The sequence below is a fragment of the Suncus etruscus genome, chromosome 4 (assembly GCF_024139225.1).
Source record: "Suncus etruscus isolate mSunEtr1 chromosome 4, mSunEtr1.pri.cur, whole genome shotgun sequence".
NCBI lineage: Eukaryota > Metazoa > Chordata > Mammalia > Eulipotyphla > Soricidae > Suncus > Suncus etruscus.
In genome coordinates, this window is record NC_064851.1 from 57,965,523 (window position 1) to 57,982,624 (window position 17,102).

General features: G+C 45.0%; 1 protein-coding gene across 1 annotated transcript in view; it reads right to left on the bottom strand.

The window, feature by feature from the left end:
* The window catches only part of RRAGD (Ras related GTP binding D), a 49,015-nt gene extending 32,133 nt beyond the window's left edge, over window positions 1-16,882 (bottom strand). Inside the window, exon 1 of the mRNA XM_049772262.1 lies at window positions 16,445-16,882. Within this exon, the coding sequence (XP_049628219.1) occupies window positions 16,445-16,577 (133 nt within the window). The 5' untranslated portion in view covers window positions 16,578-16,882. The remainder of the gene's footprint in view (window positions 1-16,444) is intronic.
* Window positions 16,883-17,102: the final 220 nt, after the last annotated feature.

A 17,102-nucleotide genomic window follows, 5' to 3' on the forward strand; every position in this document is an offset into this window, starting at 1 on the left:
CAGTCTTATGGTCACTATTTGGCAGATTAGAATATGAATTATCAAGAAGATACACTCTTTGTCCCATTGCCTGTGGACCTAATATTTCACTTGCTCACCGAATCTAGAATATCTTCCAGGTGGGATTAGTGGATAACAGAAGATGAGTATGCAAGAGAAGGCCATGTGCCAAGGGCAGATGAGGCTCACAAAGAAAGGGGTACTATGCAGCCCCCCACTAAGCATTCCAACCTACCTGAACTCTCACTGCAGTGTCTGGACAGGTACAAGCAACAAGATCACCATTCCACACTTTTGCTCAAATGCCAAACATTTGATAAAAAGTAAGATTATGAAAGGCAATAAACAATCAACAAATTAAAAGTTAGGTGTGTGTGAAGAAGCAGAGCTCATGAAGGAACCAGAGAAAAAATTCAACTACAAGTAAAATACCAAGAGACAGATCAAAGTATGACTTCCATAGAATAAGAATAAAAAATAATAATAAAAAACTTCCATAGAATAAGGGGGCCGGAGAGATAGCATGGAGGTAAGGCGTTTGCCTCTCATGCAGGAGGTCATCGGTTCGAATCCCGGCGTCCCATATATGGTCCTCCCGTGCCTGCCAGGAGCAATTTTTGAGCCTGGAGCCAGGAATAACCCCTGAGCACTGCCGGGTGTGACCCAAAAACCACAAAAAAAAAAAAAAAAAGAATAAGAATAAAAAACTTTCAGAACAGGGGCTGAGCGATAGCACAGTGGTTTTGCCTTGCACACAGCCAACACAGGACTGACCCTGGTTTGAATCTTGGCATCCCATATGGTACCTCGAGCCTGTCAGGAGCAACTTCTGAGCGCAAAGCCAGGAGTAACCCTTGAGCGCAGCTGGTATGACCCAAAAACAAAAAAAGAAAAAAAAATTTTTTTCAGAACATACTGCAAGTGGCTTAAAGATTTTAGAAATAAAAATGGAGGGGCCAGAGAGATAGCATGGAGGTAAGGTGTTTGCCTTGCATGCAGAAGAACGGTGGTTCAAATCCCAGCATCCCATATGGTCCCCATGCCTGCCAGGGGCGATTTCTGAGCATAGAGCCAGGAGTAATCCCTGAGTGCTGCCAGGTGTGACCCAAAAACACAAAAATAAATAAATAAATAAATAAATAACTCATCTATGGGTTTTAAGAAAAATGAAAGACATTCTTGCAATAATAATTTTCAGACACAAAAGAGAGAAGGGCTGGAAGTTACAGCTCACCTCGTAAAGCTCACCACAAAGAGTGTTGAGTTTAGTTAGAGAAATAACTACATTCTGAACTATCCTAATAATGAGGATGTATGAGGGAAATAGAAAGCCTGTCTAAAGTACAGGCAGGGGTTGGGTGGGGAGGAGGGAGATTTGGGACATTGGTGATGGGAATGTTGCACTGGTGATGGTGGTGTTCTTTACATGACTGAAACCCAAACACAATCATGTAGGTAATCAAGGTGTTTAAATAAAATATATATAAAAAATAAATAATGGAGTGGGAAGAGTGAGAAGGTAGATGGACTGAAAATTCAAATACACACAGATGAAGGGGCACCAGTGAACCAGAAAGTCCTCTCAGAACGCAGTAGAAAGGGACAAAGTGCTGCCAAGTATGAAGTGAAGGTAAAAAACACCTGAAATAATATTCAAAAGTCCCATTATCTGTCAAAGATCTAATGGAGAAAATACAGAATATAAGAAAAACAGTAATTAACCAGTCAATAGATAAAGCTTTCCAAACTAAGAGAAAATAAAACCCAAATAAAAATTTGCAAAGCAAAAAGACATTTTAGTCAATCTAAGCCCACATCTAAAATAACCTGGGTAATATTTCAAAGCATCAAGAATGATAATATAATTCTAGAAACTGTTAAAAAAAATAAAAAGAGGGCCAAAGAGGAATTCAACTAAGTCCCGCTTTGCAAGCAGAAGCCTGATTTCAATCCCTAGCAGTGCTGAAGAATTGACCTCTGAGTACTGCCAGAAGTAACCCTGAGCATGTAGCAAGGAGTAAGCACTGACGAATCATCTACCCGACACCTCCCTAAAAATATGATCAGAAAAGAAAAATTCCTAACTTCAAAGGAATCACACAGACATCATAGAACACAAAAGGAATATCTTTTTTTTTTTTGGGGGGGGGGGTTTGGGGCCACACCCGTTTGATGCTCAGGGGTTATTCCTGGCTAAATGCTCAGAAATTGCCCCTGGCTTGGGGGGACCATATAGGACGCCAAGGGATCGAACCGAGGTCCTTCCTTAGCTAGCGCTTGCAAGGCAGACACCTTACCTCTAGCGCCACCTCGCCGGTCACACAAAAGGAATATCTTTAAAGGACTAAAAGAAAATATCTTTTTTTGTTGTTTGTTTTTTTGGGGGGTTTTGGGTCTAATTTTTGGGCCAACCCTCATAGTACCCAGGGAACAACTTAGGCTGACCTAGCCTCCTGGTTGTCGAGCATGTGCTAGAGCCCTTTGAGTTAGCTCTCTAGCCCCAAGGGAAAAATACCATTCAATCCAGATTTATATGCCAGTCATCCTATTTTTCAAATATATGATCAGGCATTCAGGGTCTCAAATTACTTATGGATAATCTCCTGAAAGAAAATTGACCAAATGTAAATACAATGCAATAAGAAAAGGAAAGCAGTAAAAGTTACTGAAATCAGGGCCAGAGAGATAGCACAGCAGTGTTTGCCTTGCAAGCAGCACCCAGGACCCAAGGTGGTTGGGTCAAATCCTGGCATCCCATATGGTCCCCCATGCCTGCCAGGAGCTATTTCTGAGCAGACAGCCAGGAGTAACCCCTGAGCACCGCCAGGTGTGGCCCAAAAACCAATATCCAAAAACCAAAAAAAAAAAAAAAGTTACTGAAATCCACTTTTTTTGGGGGGGGGCGGGGGGAAGGATATACCTGGCAGTGCTCAGGGCTTCCTCCTGGACAGGTACTCCAGGGTCATTCCTGGAAGTGTTCAAGGGACCAGGTGAAGTGCTATAGATGAAAACAGGGTCAATTCTGTGTAAGACAAGCACCTTACCCTCTGTACTATTTCTCTGGCTCAATTTAATTAAATTAACATTAGCATTGAAGTCTTTTATGTTGTTTTTTATTTCAGGCCATACCCGATGGTGCTCAGGAGTTTCTCCTGGCTCCTTGGCAATACTCAAGGGACCATATGGGATGCCAAGGATCGAACTTGGATTGGTCACGTGCAAGGCAAGTGCCTTCACCACTATACTATTTCTCTGAACTCTGATGAAGATCCATTTTATAATTAAAAAGCTGAGTCTAGCGGCCAGAGAGCTAGCACAGCAGTAGGGCATTTGCCTTGTAAGCAGCCAACCCAGGACTAATGAATCTCAACATCCCAGGTGGTCCCCTGTGCCTGCCAGGAGCAATTTTTGAGCAGAGAGCCAGGAGTAACCCCTGAGCGCCGCCGGGTATGACCCAAAAACAAAACAAAACAAAAAAAGCTGAGTCTAAACTTCACATAACACAAAGTATATTGGAAAGAGGTTTATAAAAGTAAAGGAACATTATGGCTTTTAAGTAAGGAATGCAGCTCAAAGGTGGAGCATGTTACTTTCATGTGTGAGATTCTGTCCTCCATCCATCGTAGAACCATATACATACAGAAACACACACATGTGCATGCATCACATTTCTATAGAAAAACATATATTTTTTGTTTTTGTTTTTTGTTTTTGATTTTTTGTTTTTTGGATCACACCCAGAGGCGCTCAGGGGTTACTCCTGGCTCCAGGCTCAAAAATCGCTCCTGGCAGGCATGGAGGACCATATGGGATGCCAGGATTTGAACCACCATCCTTCCTGAATTGGCTACATGCAAGGCAAACACCCTACTGCTATTGCTGTGCTCTCTCTCCAGCACCAGAAAAACTTTTTTTCTTTTTTTTTTTTTTTTTTTGATTTTTAGTTTTTGGGTCATACCCAGCAGTGCTCAGTGGTTACTCCTGGCTCTATGCTCAGAAATTGCTCCTGGCAGGCTCAGAAGACCATATGGGTTGCCGGTATTCGAAACACTGTCCTTCTGCATGCAAGGCAAACGCCCTACTTCCATGCTATCTCTCCAGCCCCAGAAAAACATATTTTTAAAAATTAATCATTTCAAAACACCAGAAAAAAATTTTAGGTTTAATTTTAACCAGGAAACACATTCATAAGCAGTTAAAGTAAGTTTCATAAAGAAATAAATTCAGCATTGTATACTGAAACTCTATTGTCAAAAGTTTTGTAAATCATGGAGCCTAAATTAAAATAAATTTTAATATAACATATGAGGAACATATTTAGAAACAATATATACAATATTTTAATTTAGCTTATAAAACCAAACAATATATTTGAAATTTAAAAATGCAGTCTCCCTGAAAAAATTTCAAAATATTAAATAATATATTAATTGTGATTTCAATTCCACATTTTTCTTTAAACTATTTTCTAGAGGTTCTTGGTTTTGGTTTTTTTTTTTAACACAAACATATTGAAAATTTGCTGGAAAGATAGCACAGCAGGGAAGGTGCTTACCTCACACATACAATTTAGGTTTGATCCCTGATACTTTTAACTGCTTCCCCTAAGCGCTGCCAGGCATGATTCCTAAGTGCAGAGGCAGGAGTAAGTCCTGAGCACTGACTAATGTGGCCCAATGCCCCCTTTCCCACCTCCTCCCAGAAAAAGATAAAGAAGGAGGAAAAAGGTTGAATTATCACTATCTTAAAAAAAAATCCTGAGACTGGAGAGATAGTACAAGAGTTAAGGCACTTTTCTTGCATGTGGCTAACCCCAGTCTGACCCCCAGCAATGCCAAGAGTGGTCCCTGAGCACTGTGATGTTTAGCCCCCAAACAGAAAAAAAAAATTTAAATCAGTATACCATCCTGAGGCTAAAAATATAATATGGTAAAACACACATGCCACATCCTAAATTTGATCTTTGGCATCTCATGGTCCATCTCATGGACCAGGTGTGGTCATATTTATTTATTTATTTATTTATTTTGGTTTTTGGGTCACACCCGGCAACACTCAGGGGTTACTCCTGGCTCTATGCTCAAAAATCAACCCCAGGAGACTCGGGGGACCATATGGGATGCCGGGATTGGAACCACCGTCCTTCTGCATGCAAGGCAAGTGCCTACCTTCATGCTATCTCTCCGGCCCCATATTTATTTATTTATCTATAAATACATACATCAAAGGTCTAAAATATGTACCTTTTTGTGGGTTTTTTTGTTTGTTTGTTTTTTTGGTTTTGGGGTCACACCGGCGGTGCTCAGGAGTTACTCCTGGCTGTCTGCTCAGAAATAGCTCCTGGCAGGCACGGGGGACCATATGGGACACTGGGATTTGAACCAACCACCTTTGGTCCTGGATCGGCTGCTTGCAAGGCAAACGCCGCTGTGCTATCTCTCCGGGCCCTTGTGGTATTTTTTTAATTATGTAACTTTTAGAGGAAACTAAGAATGCCCTTGTGTTAGGCAAAGATTTCTCTGTGGTGCTGGGGCACACAAGGGGCTCTGAGCACACACTCTACCACTGAACTGTTATCCTCGGGTCTCAGATTTCTTATCTACAATATTCTCCTGAGATAACTTAAACCTTATTAAAATTAATAAGAATGTAATTATAATGTAAAGATTAATTAAAATTGAGAAAATATTTGCATGTCACATATCTAATAAAGGATGTGTACTCATTGTAAAGAATTCTAAGAACCTGGGGCCAGAGAGATATAACATCAGATAAGGCGCTTGCCATGCACAAGGCTGCTCTGGGTCCCATCCTCAGTAACCCATACGGTTACGAGTCCATTAGGAGTAACTGTAGCATGCAGAATCAAAATTAATTCTTGGACATCACTTGATGTGGCCTCAAAACAATCAAAAAAAGAATTCTAAAATCAGAGCAGAGCACATTGAATAAGGCATATTTGTGCATGGCCAACCCAGGTTCAATCTTCAGCAACCTGTATGACCATCCCATATGGTCAAGAGTAATTTCTGAGTGCAGAGACAGGAATAACCCATGAGCATTGCTGGTGTGGCCCAAAAACCAAAAATAAGAGAAAAAAGAAAAAAAAAACTAACAAGCCATTATTAAAAATAAACTTGGGGGGTTACCCCTGTTGGTACTCAGGTCTTCTGTTCTGGGCTCAGGAATTACTCCTAGGAGGGCTGGGGACCATATGGTATGTTGGGGATTGAATCTGGGTTGACCACATACAAGGCATGCACCCTTCTGATGTACTATCACTCTGATTCCAAACTCAGGTTTCTTACAACCTACACAGCAGTTTTCTACCATTGGCCACAGTGGGAAAAAAAAATCAATAATTGGGGCTGGAGAGATAGCAGTAGGCATTTGCCTTGCTCGTAGCTGATCCAGGACTGATGGGGATTTCAAATCCCAGCATCCCATATGGTTGGTCCCCTGTGCTTGCCAGAAATAATTTCTGAGTGCAGAGCCAGGAGTAACTCCTGAGCACTGCCGGGTGTGACCAGAAAACAAAGCAAAACAAGAAAATCAATAACTGTGTTCTTATCTCTGAAAAGTCACTGACAGAAACTCCCTTCTAGTCTTCTCTACCCTCCCCTTCAGGGTTCCAGGTCTTCAGCCCCAGGGAGTCCTAAGAGAATTCACTTCCTCTGGGAACATGGGAAGGGGGAGAGAAAAAAATGACCTAGTAGAGGAGCTCCCAGCCCCACCTCCTAGGCAGCTCATCTCAGTACCTATTCCCTTAGCATTCCAGTCACTCAGGTCTCCACGAACCTGGAGAGTGTGAAAGACAGGGAAGCAGGCATCAGCTGTTTTGAAAAGGGCTTGTCCTTTAAAATTAAAATCGGAAAGGAACCCCAGAGGCACTGGAACAATAGAGAGGGCTCTTTAAAAGTATCAGTGGGCCTTGGAGAAAGTTGCAGGAGTGAGATGGGACCAGAATGAAGTGGTCAGGCCTGTTTATTCTCCTTTCATGAAGGCTTCCTGGATGCCTGCCAAGGGCTAGACAGGGCTGAGCCAGGGGCTTCCAGCACCAAGAAAAGATTCAGATTTTAGCCATTGACTGGAGAAATACAAGAAAATTAGACAATTAGAGAGAGAGAGAGAGAGAGTGAGAGAGAGAGAGAGAGAGAGAGAGAGAGAGAGAGAGAGAGAGAGAGAGAGAGAGAGCTGTATGCCGTATTAAAATGGCTTCCATAGTATTGCAAATAATACTTGGGTATCTGAGAGAACAAAGCATATACAGTGCTTGCCTTGCACACAGCCAGGCCAGATTTAGTTCCCACGTGTGGTTTCCTGACTCCCACCAGGAGTGATTTCTGAGCACAAAGCCAGGTGTAAGCCCTGAATACCTTCAGGAGTGAACCAAACACCCCATCCCACCCCCACCCCCACCCCCCAAAAAAGATAGAATAAGAGCAAATGCCTTCTCCTTGGAAAAATAATTAATCCTGTCCTGATTCATCTGCCCTTTGGTTCTCTCAGATCCTGACTACTTCCAGCTCAACTACTGCAACTTCCAACACCTGGAACTACCTCCCAGTTATACCTGATCTTAATAGCATTTGTCACTACTGGAAATGATCTTTTCTTTTCGATTTTGGTTTGTCTTCTTGTCTAATTCTGTTGCTCTCACAAATGTAAAATACAATGAAGGAAGTGGCATCCATCCAATAACTATCTTTGAATAAATTAGCAGCTAGAGAGGCCCATGAATGAGGTATGAGGAAGTGACAAATACTCTGAAAACCAGGAGGCAATCCCAAAGGATTTTATGGGGAGATCAACACAATCAAACTGACGCTTTAATATGCTCATTTCCAAGATAATGTCCCTGATGGGTGTCAATGTGGAGACCATGAACAGATCCACAATAAGCCAAAGTAGCAGAAATGTTACTTAAGGGCTGGGAATATGACTCCAAGTGGGGACAGAGCATAGGCCTCGCAGGTCAGAGGACTTGAGCTCAATCCTGTCCCTGCCATCCACTTCTCCCCAGCATCAAAGCACTACCTCAACACTACACACCACACCTTCCTCTCACACTCCCCCACAGGTAGTCTGCCAACTCAGTCTCTGGTCCTATCTCCCAACACTGCTAGGTTGGTTCTATTATTTTTTACAAGGACTTTAAGCAAAAATTGTTGAGTTCCTGCAATTCCTTAAGTGCCTAAAACAAAGCCTTCCCGCAGAACTCAATGGCTACAGACCTCTTCTCCAGAAGCAGCTCTACTATTTTCTTAAGGTGCTGAAAATTGAACACAGGGTCTCACATATGCAGCATAAGTGTTCTACAGTTGAGCTATATACCTGCTTAGCAGAAGCAGCTTTGAGTCTCTTATTAGAGACTAAGTCTAAAAGAAGAAAGTTGATACCTCCTCCAGACATGGTCACAAATCCATCACCTCTCTGGGGCAGAGAGACAGTACAGGAGTTAAGGCACTTAGCCTGCATATTGCAAATAATGCACTGTCTATGATCCCCTGAGCCCAGACAATAGTGAGCCCTGATTAGAGATAGAAGTTGCTCCTGAATACTGCCAGACATGACCCAAACTCCACTTCCCCCCCACAAAATATTTTATCTCCCAACTAGTCTCCTACATGCCCATTTCTCTTTCTAAAATATTACTTGTTTTCCATAAGATTTTTGGGGGGGAGTTGGTTTTTAGGTCATACCCAGCAGCACTCAGGGGTTATTCCTGGCTCTACTCTCAGAAATTGCTCCTGGAAAATATGGGGGACCATATGGGATGCCGGGATTCGAACCACCATCCTTCTGCATGCAAAGCAAATGCCCTACCTCCATGCTATCTCTCCGGCCTCATAAGATTTTTTTTTTTTTTTGCCACATTAATCAGGGTTCAGGGGCACTCCTGGCTCGGTGCTTAGGGATGCACTTGACTGTTAGAGATCAAGCCTGGTCTGCTGCTTGCGGACTCCCAGTTTGCAGAGCTGTCCCCATTCCCTTCTTCACAAGAACTCTTTTTCCACTGCCCTTCAAGATGTCAATTGTTGGGGCCGACGCCGTGGCGCTAGAGGTAAGGTGTCTGCCTTGCCAGCGCTAGCCTAGGACGGACCGCCGTTCGATCCCCCAGCATCCCATATGGTCCCCCAAGCCAGGAGTGACTTCTGAGCGCATAGACAGGAGTAACCCCTGAGCGTCACCGGGTGTGACCCAAAAACAAAAACATGTCAATTGTTGTCCAGAAGTGTTCCTCTACCCTTTTCATTCCCTATAAAGGTGGCATACAGCCAGAGATTAAACTTGCCTTGCACACATCTAAAATTCCCAGCACCCCACTATGGCCCCCAGAGCATTGCCAGTAATGATCCCTGAGCACAGAGTCAGGGGAGTAAGCCCTGAGCACCGCAGCGTATGGTCCAACAACAGTTCATTCATTAAATGGTCCTTAACATTCTTAGGGGCAGGTCTAGAGGCCCCTGCAGTGATCCAAATCATCACCAGTGGCACAGGGTCTGAGCAACATCTCATCCTCCATCAATTGTTGTATTGAATTTGGATTGAGTACACTGCTTTGAGGGACTTTCACCAAAAAAAAATCTTCAAAAATATATAATCAATAACTTTTTGTTTTGTTTTGTTTGGAGGGCCTATCCTTCAGGGGTTAATTCTGGCTCTGTGCTGGTGTCATTCCCATTGGTGTTTGGGGGACCATGTGATGTCATGGATTGAACCCAGAGCTCCCACAGGCAAAGTATATGCTTAGTTCTTTAAGCTTCTTGGCCAGTACATTTCTTTTTTTTTTTCTTTTTTTTTTTTTTTTTTGGTTTTTGGGCCACACCTGGCGATGCTCAGGGGTTACTCCTGGCTGTCTGCTCAGAAATAGCTCCTGGCAAGCACGGGGGACCATATGGGACACCGGGATTCGAACCAACCACCTTAGGTTCTGGATGGGCTGCTTGCAAGGCAAACGCCGCTATGCTATCTCTCCGGGCCCGCCAGTACATTTCTTATTTGGAGGCAGCACACACTCTGAGGTACACCTTGTTCAATCCTCAAAGGGTGGAGGATTCCTGGACCTTATACATGCAAAGCAAGTGCTAGGATGCTAAGGTATATAACCATGTCCTCTGGGGTTGTTTCTGTACTTATTTGGGTTTTGTTTTGTTTTGTTTTGTTTTGTTTTAGTACTAGAAGCTGATTCCAGTGCCTCATATATGCAGAGAGGCTACTCTAGCGCCCAACTAGCTCCCAATACTTTTTATTTTTTTATTTTGTTTCCAGGAATTGCACCCAGGCCTTCACATGCCAAGTAAATGCTCTACCACTGAGATACATTTCTGACCTCAGTGACACTTCTTTAGTTTTCACTTATTTTTGTTTTGGGTTCACACCCAGTGGCACTCAGGAGTTACTCCTGGCTCTGTACTCAGAAATCACTCCTGGCAGGCTCGGGGAATCATATGAGATGCTGGAGATCAAACCCTGGTCAGCCACATGCAAAGCAAACTCTCTGCTGTGCTATCAATCCAGCCCCCTCACTGACACTAGATTTACTAATACTTCTGCAAGAGGAAAATGTTCTTATAAACTTGTTTTCCAGATTTGGGAGCCATACTGGGTGCTGTTTGGGGATTACTATTCTTAGCTCAGTGTATGGAGGCCATTCCTAGTTGTGTTTGAAGTACCCTGTGGTGCTAGGGATTGAACCCATGTCTTCAGCGTGTAAATTTTCACTCTGGCCCTTTAGGCCATTTTCCCACCCAAGGGGGGAAAACTTTAAAAACAACAATAACAACAAAATGTAAACATTTTTAGAACAATACAGATTGATTTCAGGTAGTCATCTATTTCAAACACAATAAGTCAAGCTGATATTTTCACCAGAGAGCCTCAAAAGAAGACAACCAACCCACTCCTGAGACAGTGTAAGAAGGTAATGACAGAATTATTTATCTTGGGGTATCACAGCAGAAATAGAAAAGTCCTGTCACATGGAAGTTTTAAGACTTTCCTAGAGAAAGGAGAATAAAAAGGGCTGCTTTCTTCCCCTTTAAAGCTAATGACTACAAGAATAAAAAGTAATGAAGAAAAAATTTCAAGGAAAAAAAAGGCAAAGGAGTGAGAGAAAATTCAAAGGATTGGAGCAGATGTTTTGCATAAAGGCAACCTGAGTTCTGTCTCCAGCACAATGTGGGCACATCCGCCATGGAATGAATGTCCCTACCCCCAACATTCATCCCTCAAGAAAAAAGAGCAAGAAAGAGTCAGCAGTGGTAAGAAGAAAAATCATGGTTCCCATAATCCTGTGGGAGTTTAGGGTCAGGTAGGATGAGGGCAGTCACTGTCACCTGGGAGGAGCAAAGGATTTTCCAAACTCAGAACCACACCCTGTCTGTACCCAGAATCTCAGAACTTACTGTTTCTGTCAGACATCTTTTACCTGATCCTATTTCACTTTAATATTGAAATGGGAGAGATTTTAGAAAGCATAGAGGATCAAGATTCTATTCCATCCTATCCTGAGTCACTGAAACATGTTTATGAAACATCTATATAAAAATAAGCTCTCTAGGGCAAGAGAGATAGTACAGCAGGTAGGGAACTTGACTTATACACCACGACCCAGGTTCTATCCCCACCATATATATGATTATCCAAGTCCACCAGGAGTGATCTCTGAGCACAGAGATTAAGACACTCGCTAATTGGTACTTGGCACTGTGTATAGTCCCTTGGTCATCATCAAATGATTCCTAAGCACAGAGCCAGAACTAGCTTCTGAGCACTGACTTCCCAAAAAATTGACCTTACTCATTTATAAATTTTAGCTGCTCAATTAACCACCTCAATACTTAATGGGAAGTATCACCAGATGTCCCTGAACTTTCTGTGCTCCAGTGGTGACCACCTAAACTCACTTCCTCAGAGATGCAGAGCACACAGGCCAGTATGAAAATGAGACCGTGTTAAGCTGCACTGTAAGTGAACCACTTGTTTAGATGGTTCCACTAAAAACTGGGAACATCTCTGGGGAGAACCAATTTCTCTTTCTGCTTAAATGTGATCTTGTCAGGCCTAGAGGACTATTCCAGTGACTTTCAGGACTTGCTACATAACCTTTTCTGGTCAGAAGTTCTATTCCTGGTGTTCCACACATGCTAAACATGATCCCTGTGGCTCTGCTTTCTACAAGCCCCAGTGCCACTAATGCCTTCCAGTTGTACAGCAATATGAAGTATCTGAGCATCACAAAGAGGGCCATCACAAAAACCTAGAACACACTACCAGGAAAAAGACGTGTAAGCACCATGGTCAATACAGGTTGTCTCTGCACTGGACATACACATATGCTGATCTCTGCATGCCCTGATTCCACCATTACATTTGTTCCCCTGAGCACCACAGGGTATGACCCAATCCATTCCCACCATAAACCAAGTGCAATTTCTGGAAAGCACTATGTGAGCACCTTAATCAGAATGTGGATCTCACTTATAAGTGCAAATCTCACAGCTGAAAGAGGGCAGGCTTCAGGAAACCCCATGACCAAGGTATGATCCACTCACAGCCAGGTGTGAACAACTCCTGTCAATTCACGGTAACAACAGCTAAGGGAAGGGGAAGAGGGAACAGTAAACACTATCTGTTCAGGGACCAGAGAGATAGTACAGCAGGTAAGGCTTTTGCTTTGCACATGGCTGACTCAGATTTAATCCTACACTCCTTATAATTTCCTGAGCACCACCAGTAGTGATCCCTGAGCACAGTCAAGAGTAACCCATGCCCACCTCCAGATGTGGCTCAAACCCAAAAGGAAAACAAGACAAAACTGTTCAATGAGTTTTTCATTGCCTTCATTCTTATTATATTGAGGATTGGAAGGAGGAGATGGGTGCTGGAGGCTACTACCAGCTCTGAGCTCAGGCATTGGACCTGATGGTGTTCACAGGAACTTGGGTATGGCAGGGTTTGTTGAACAGGGACACACAAGGCAAATGCCTTAAGCACTTATACAAATCTTTTACCCCCTTCCTTACCGCTTGGGGCCAGAGTGATAAACTAGCAGGTAGGAGCTTGCCTTAAACACAATCTCCTAGCATCCCAGCATTCCTATCAGAAGGGATCCCTGAGCACAGAGCCAGGAGTAAGCCCTGAGTACTGCCAGGTATGGCCCAAAAACAAAAATAAAAATAACTAAATAAAAGCACAGTACTTTACCACAGATTAAAGCCATAAATCTGAAAATAATCATTTTAAAAAGCTGGAGCTATAATAGAGCAGGTGAGGAAGGCTCTTGCCTTGCACGTAGCCAACCTGAGTCCATTCCTGGCACCACTTATGGTCCCTCACTCCCACCAGGAATGACCCTAGCTCAGAACCACAAGTAAACTCTGAGCAATACTGAGTATATTCCTCCAAAAATAAATAAATAAATAAAAATAATTATTAGGCCCAGAGAGATAGCATGGAGGTAGGGCATTTGCCTTGCATGCAGAAGGATGGTGATTCGAATCCCAGCATCCCATATTGTCTCCTGAGCCTGCCAGGAGCAATTTCTGAGTGTAGAGCTAGGAGTAACCCCTGAGCGCTGCTGGGTGTTACCCAAAAATTTATTATTATCATTATTATTATTATTATTATTATTATTATATTCAGTGCAATTGTTTTTGATAGCTTACTTTATTATTACCCCCTTCTCTATCTGTAGTTTTATCTAGAGGTGGAAAGTGAAGGTGAGACACACTCTTTATCTCAATTGACATTCCTGAAAGGGATGTTGACAGGTGCCCAAATCTGTCATGAACAGAATTAAAGTGCCTGAGAACACTCCTACTACTTACTAATGAAAACAATCTGAATTGGAAGCCAGAGAAGTACAATCTAAGTCTAACCTTTAGCTGCACTAGCTTTCTGAAACTCAGCACAATGTGGCAAAACTTCTAAGACTCTCAAATTAAAAAGAAGGCCAGAAGTTCCTTAGTAGACTAGGGAAATGAAAACCATACTGGCTGTCTTCAATCCACAGACTTGTATAGAGCTCAGACAAATTGCTTTGCAATTTACCTACTCAAGCTAGTCAAAGCCATATCCTCCCTGCCTCAGGAGATTTCTCTGAACCTCGTGGAAAAAGCTCAGGCCTCTACTGAGTGGATCAACTAAACCACAGCTCCTTGGAAGGTGGAAAGGGAGAGGGGTTATTAGAAAAAGGCCATGCTCTTAACTCATGGTGGTTCAAAGGGCAGCTCAGCTAGCTTTCTTTCTTGGAATAAACAAGGCCCGCCCTCCCCTGCATTACACTTCGCAGGTTTGATAGTGGGTAAATAAAAATTTCACCAAAAATAACATAGGGTTATCACACCAAACAGGTCCACAGCCCATCAAAAATAGAGATGACCTTTGGTGGCACCAGGAAGGAATGCAAGTCAGGACTCCCAATCTGGCTCGCTCCCCCCCCCCCCCAATGGGAATAGAGAAAGTGAACTTCCTGATTGAGACTATTACCCACAGGAGGCAGAGCTGTGAACATGGAGTCTTCTCAGGTCACCAAGGACACACAGTAAGCCCTGGAGCAGAAGGTAGAATTTTTAGTAGCACCTTGGGGACCAAATAACCATTTGTTGCTCATCTTGTCACATAAATATACTTCTAATATTTACCTACTCTTCCAAGTTGATTCCCAAGATGGAATGGGAAGAGGATTTTTACTGAACTTAGAGCAAAAAGGACAAATGACTGGTGGGTCTTCTTTAGCTTAGGCCATATGGAACACCCCAGAGAGGGGCTCTTCAGGAAGCTCTATGTTCAGAACCCCCCCCTTCCACCCAGCATTAACTTTACTAACATTTCAAGTCTCCACAATAGATAACAAAAGTTAAAGTGCTCCCAAAAAAAAGGTGGAATAAACAATCAGGGCAAGAGCTTTTTCCTGGAACCTCTTGGGCCTCCGGGCCAGTCTCAAGTCACAGGGTTTCTCTTTTTCATATATCAGCTCTTTATTTTCTTTGCTCTATCTGGAATGTCACACGTGTGTTCTGCTGCATGTTTTTACCATTTCAAATACCTTGCAAACACATCCCCATTCAGAATTTCTCTGAAGCCTCCCAAGAATCTAGGCAGAGCTAGCCAAAGCCATTTGAATAATAAAGACACCACCACCAAAAGATTTAATTATCAAAGGTAACCCTAGAGAGTCCTACAAAAGACTTAAAAGTCTTTATCTGCAAAAATGTGGCCACATGCTCTACTGTGGGACCAATTACCGGGCATGTAGGAGAGGCGCAGACATGTGCATACACCGGTTTAAGCAAATCGGGAATTCTCTCTGAAAGCAGGCTCTAGGAAAACTGCCGCCAGTCTCAAACTCAACGCTCAGTTCACTTTCTTCCCTTTCACTGAAAGGAGCTCCCACCAGCCGAGCCGGCCAATAAGACAAACTGCGCGTCCCAGAAAGGCCCTGCATTGGCAATTGAAAGTAAATTCAACGAAATCTGTTGGAATGAAATCAGGTTCCTTCAGATCCAAGTCACAAAGATACTTTCGGCCCTCACACAATACTTCACGCAAGTCCTTTTTTAAACTGCCTCCAACTGACCTTTCCAGTGACCTTACAGTGCAGAACTTGCTCCTGGCGCTGCGGGGGAGGGGGGGATAAAACCCAAAATTATGAACTATCATAGAGCTCTTCTTAGGTCCCAAAAATTAAATGCAGGAGTCCCCCCTCGTTCCATCCCCCCACACTCCCTCAGTGGCCGCAGCGCCACTGCTGAACCATTGCTACACCCCAAGTCGAGAAGAGGAAACAGAGTTGGCTTCCCAAGTGGCCTCGCGCCCCTCACCCCGCGCGCACTTCCAGGCCCGCGTTTGCGTTGCATGGCCCGGGCGGTGGCCGGCGTGCAGACGGTGTGTCTGGAGCAGCCTAAAGAAACAGGCGGACCCTCGGCGACTTCCATTATCACCTGGGTGCATCTCCCACCCCCATGTCAGCCGAAGAGTTGGGGAGGGGGGGGGGGAAACCTCTCCCCGGATTACTTCTCCGGATTGCCAGATTACTCAAGGCGAGACTGACACCCGCAGCTGCCGACGTCCCTGCCAGTCACTCTGCCGCCCGTTGCCTATTTTAGCCAAGACATCTGACCCCAGCTTGCTGCTTGGGGAGAAGTCCCTGGGTTCTCCGGCCGCCCCCCCCCCTACCTCGTCCCCCAAGTCCCGATCTGGCGGGGATGCGGATAGAGCACGCGGTCCCTCCACCCCAGATACTCCCCCACCCCAGAGCCGCCTGCACCCCCTGGTGACCCTATTTTGCTGCGCCTGTTTTGCAGCGTCTCCGGCCCCCCACCCAGCAACTCTGCTCCTCTGGGTACCCCCAGAGTCGGCGGCAGGACCCCGAGGGAAGAAAGGGAGCCGGGGCGCAGGGAGAGGACGCACAGGCACAGGGCTGGGGTCCCGCGCTCACCTCCCTCCTCCGCAGCGCTGTCCCGCTCGGCGTCCGAGGAGTCCGGCGCGTCCCCGTAGTCGGAGAAGCCCACCAGCTCGTCCTCGTCATCGTCCTCGTCGTCCGGCTGCGGCTTGTCCGGCGCCTGGCTCATCGCGCCCACCGGCTGGCCCGGAGAGGAGATGGGGTCGGGGCTGAGCCTCCGGACCGAACCTAGCCGAACCGAACCTGCGGCCGGCCACCGATCTCGGAGCGGGACTTGATTATTATGGTTATGATGAATTCTTTTCTGCTCTGGAGCTCGGTGGGGCTTGCACGTCGCCGGCGGCGGGGGGTCGTCCAGGTGCAGGTCCGGGTCCCGCGGTACCCGGAGACCCCGGAGCCTCCCTGCCCATCCGCCCGCCGGCGGAGAAGGAGCCGAAGCGCGGCAGTTCCTCCCCGAGGAGGGAGAGGGAGAGGGAGAGAGAGAAAGACTGCGTGACCCAAGTCACCTGACACACACACACACACACACACACACACACACACACACACACACACACTCACAAGCACTCCCCGCACGGGTGCGCGCGCGCGCGCTATTGGGGCGCAGGACGCACTCGCTCGCTGGAGCAGCGGGCGCCCCGGCTTCCTCCACGCAGCCTCGAGCGCCCACCCAAAAACAATCACGCGTGCCAAA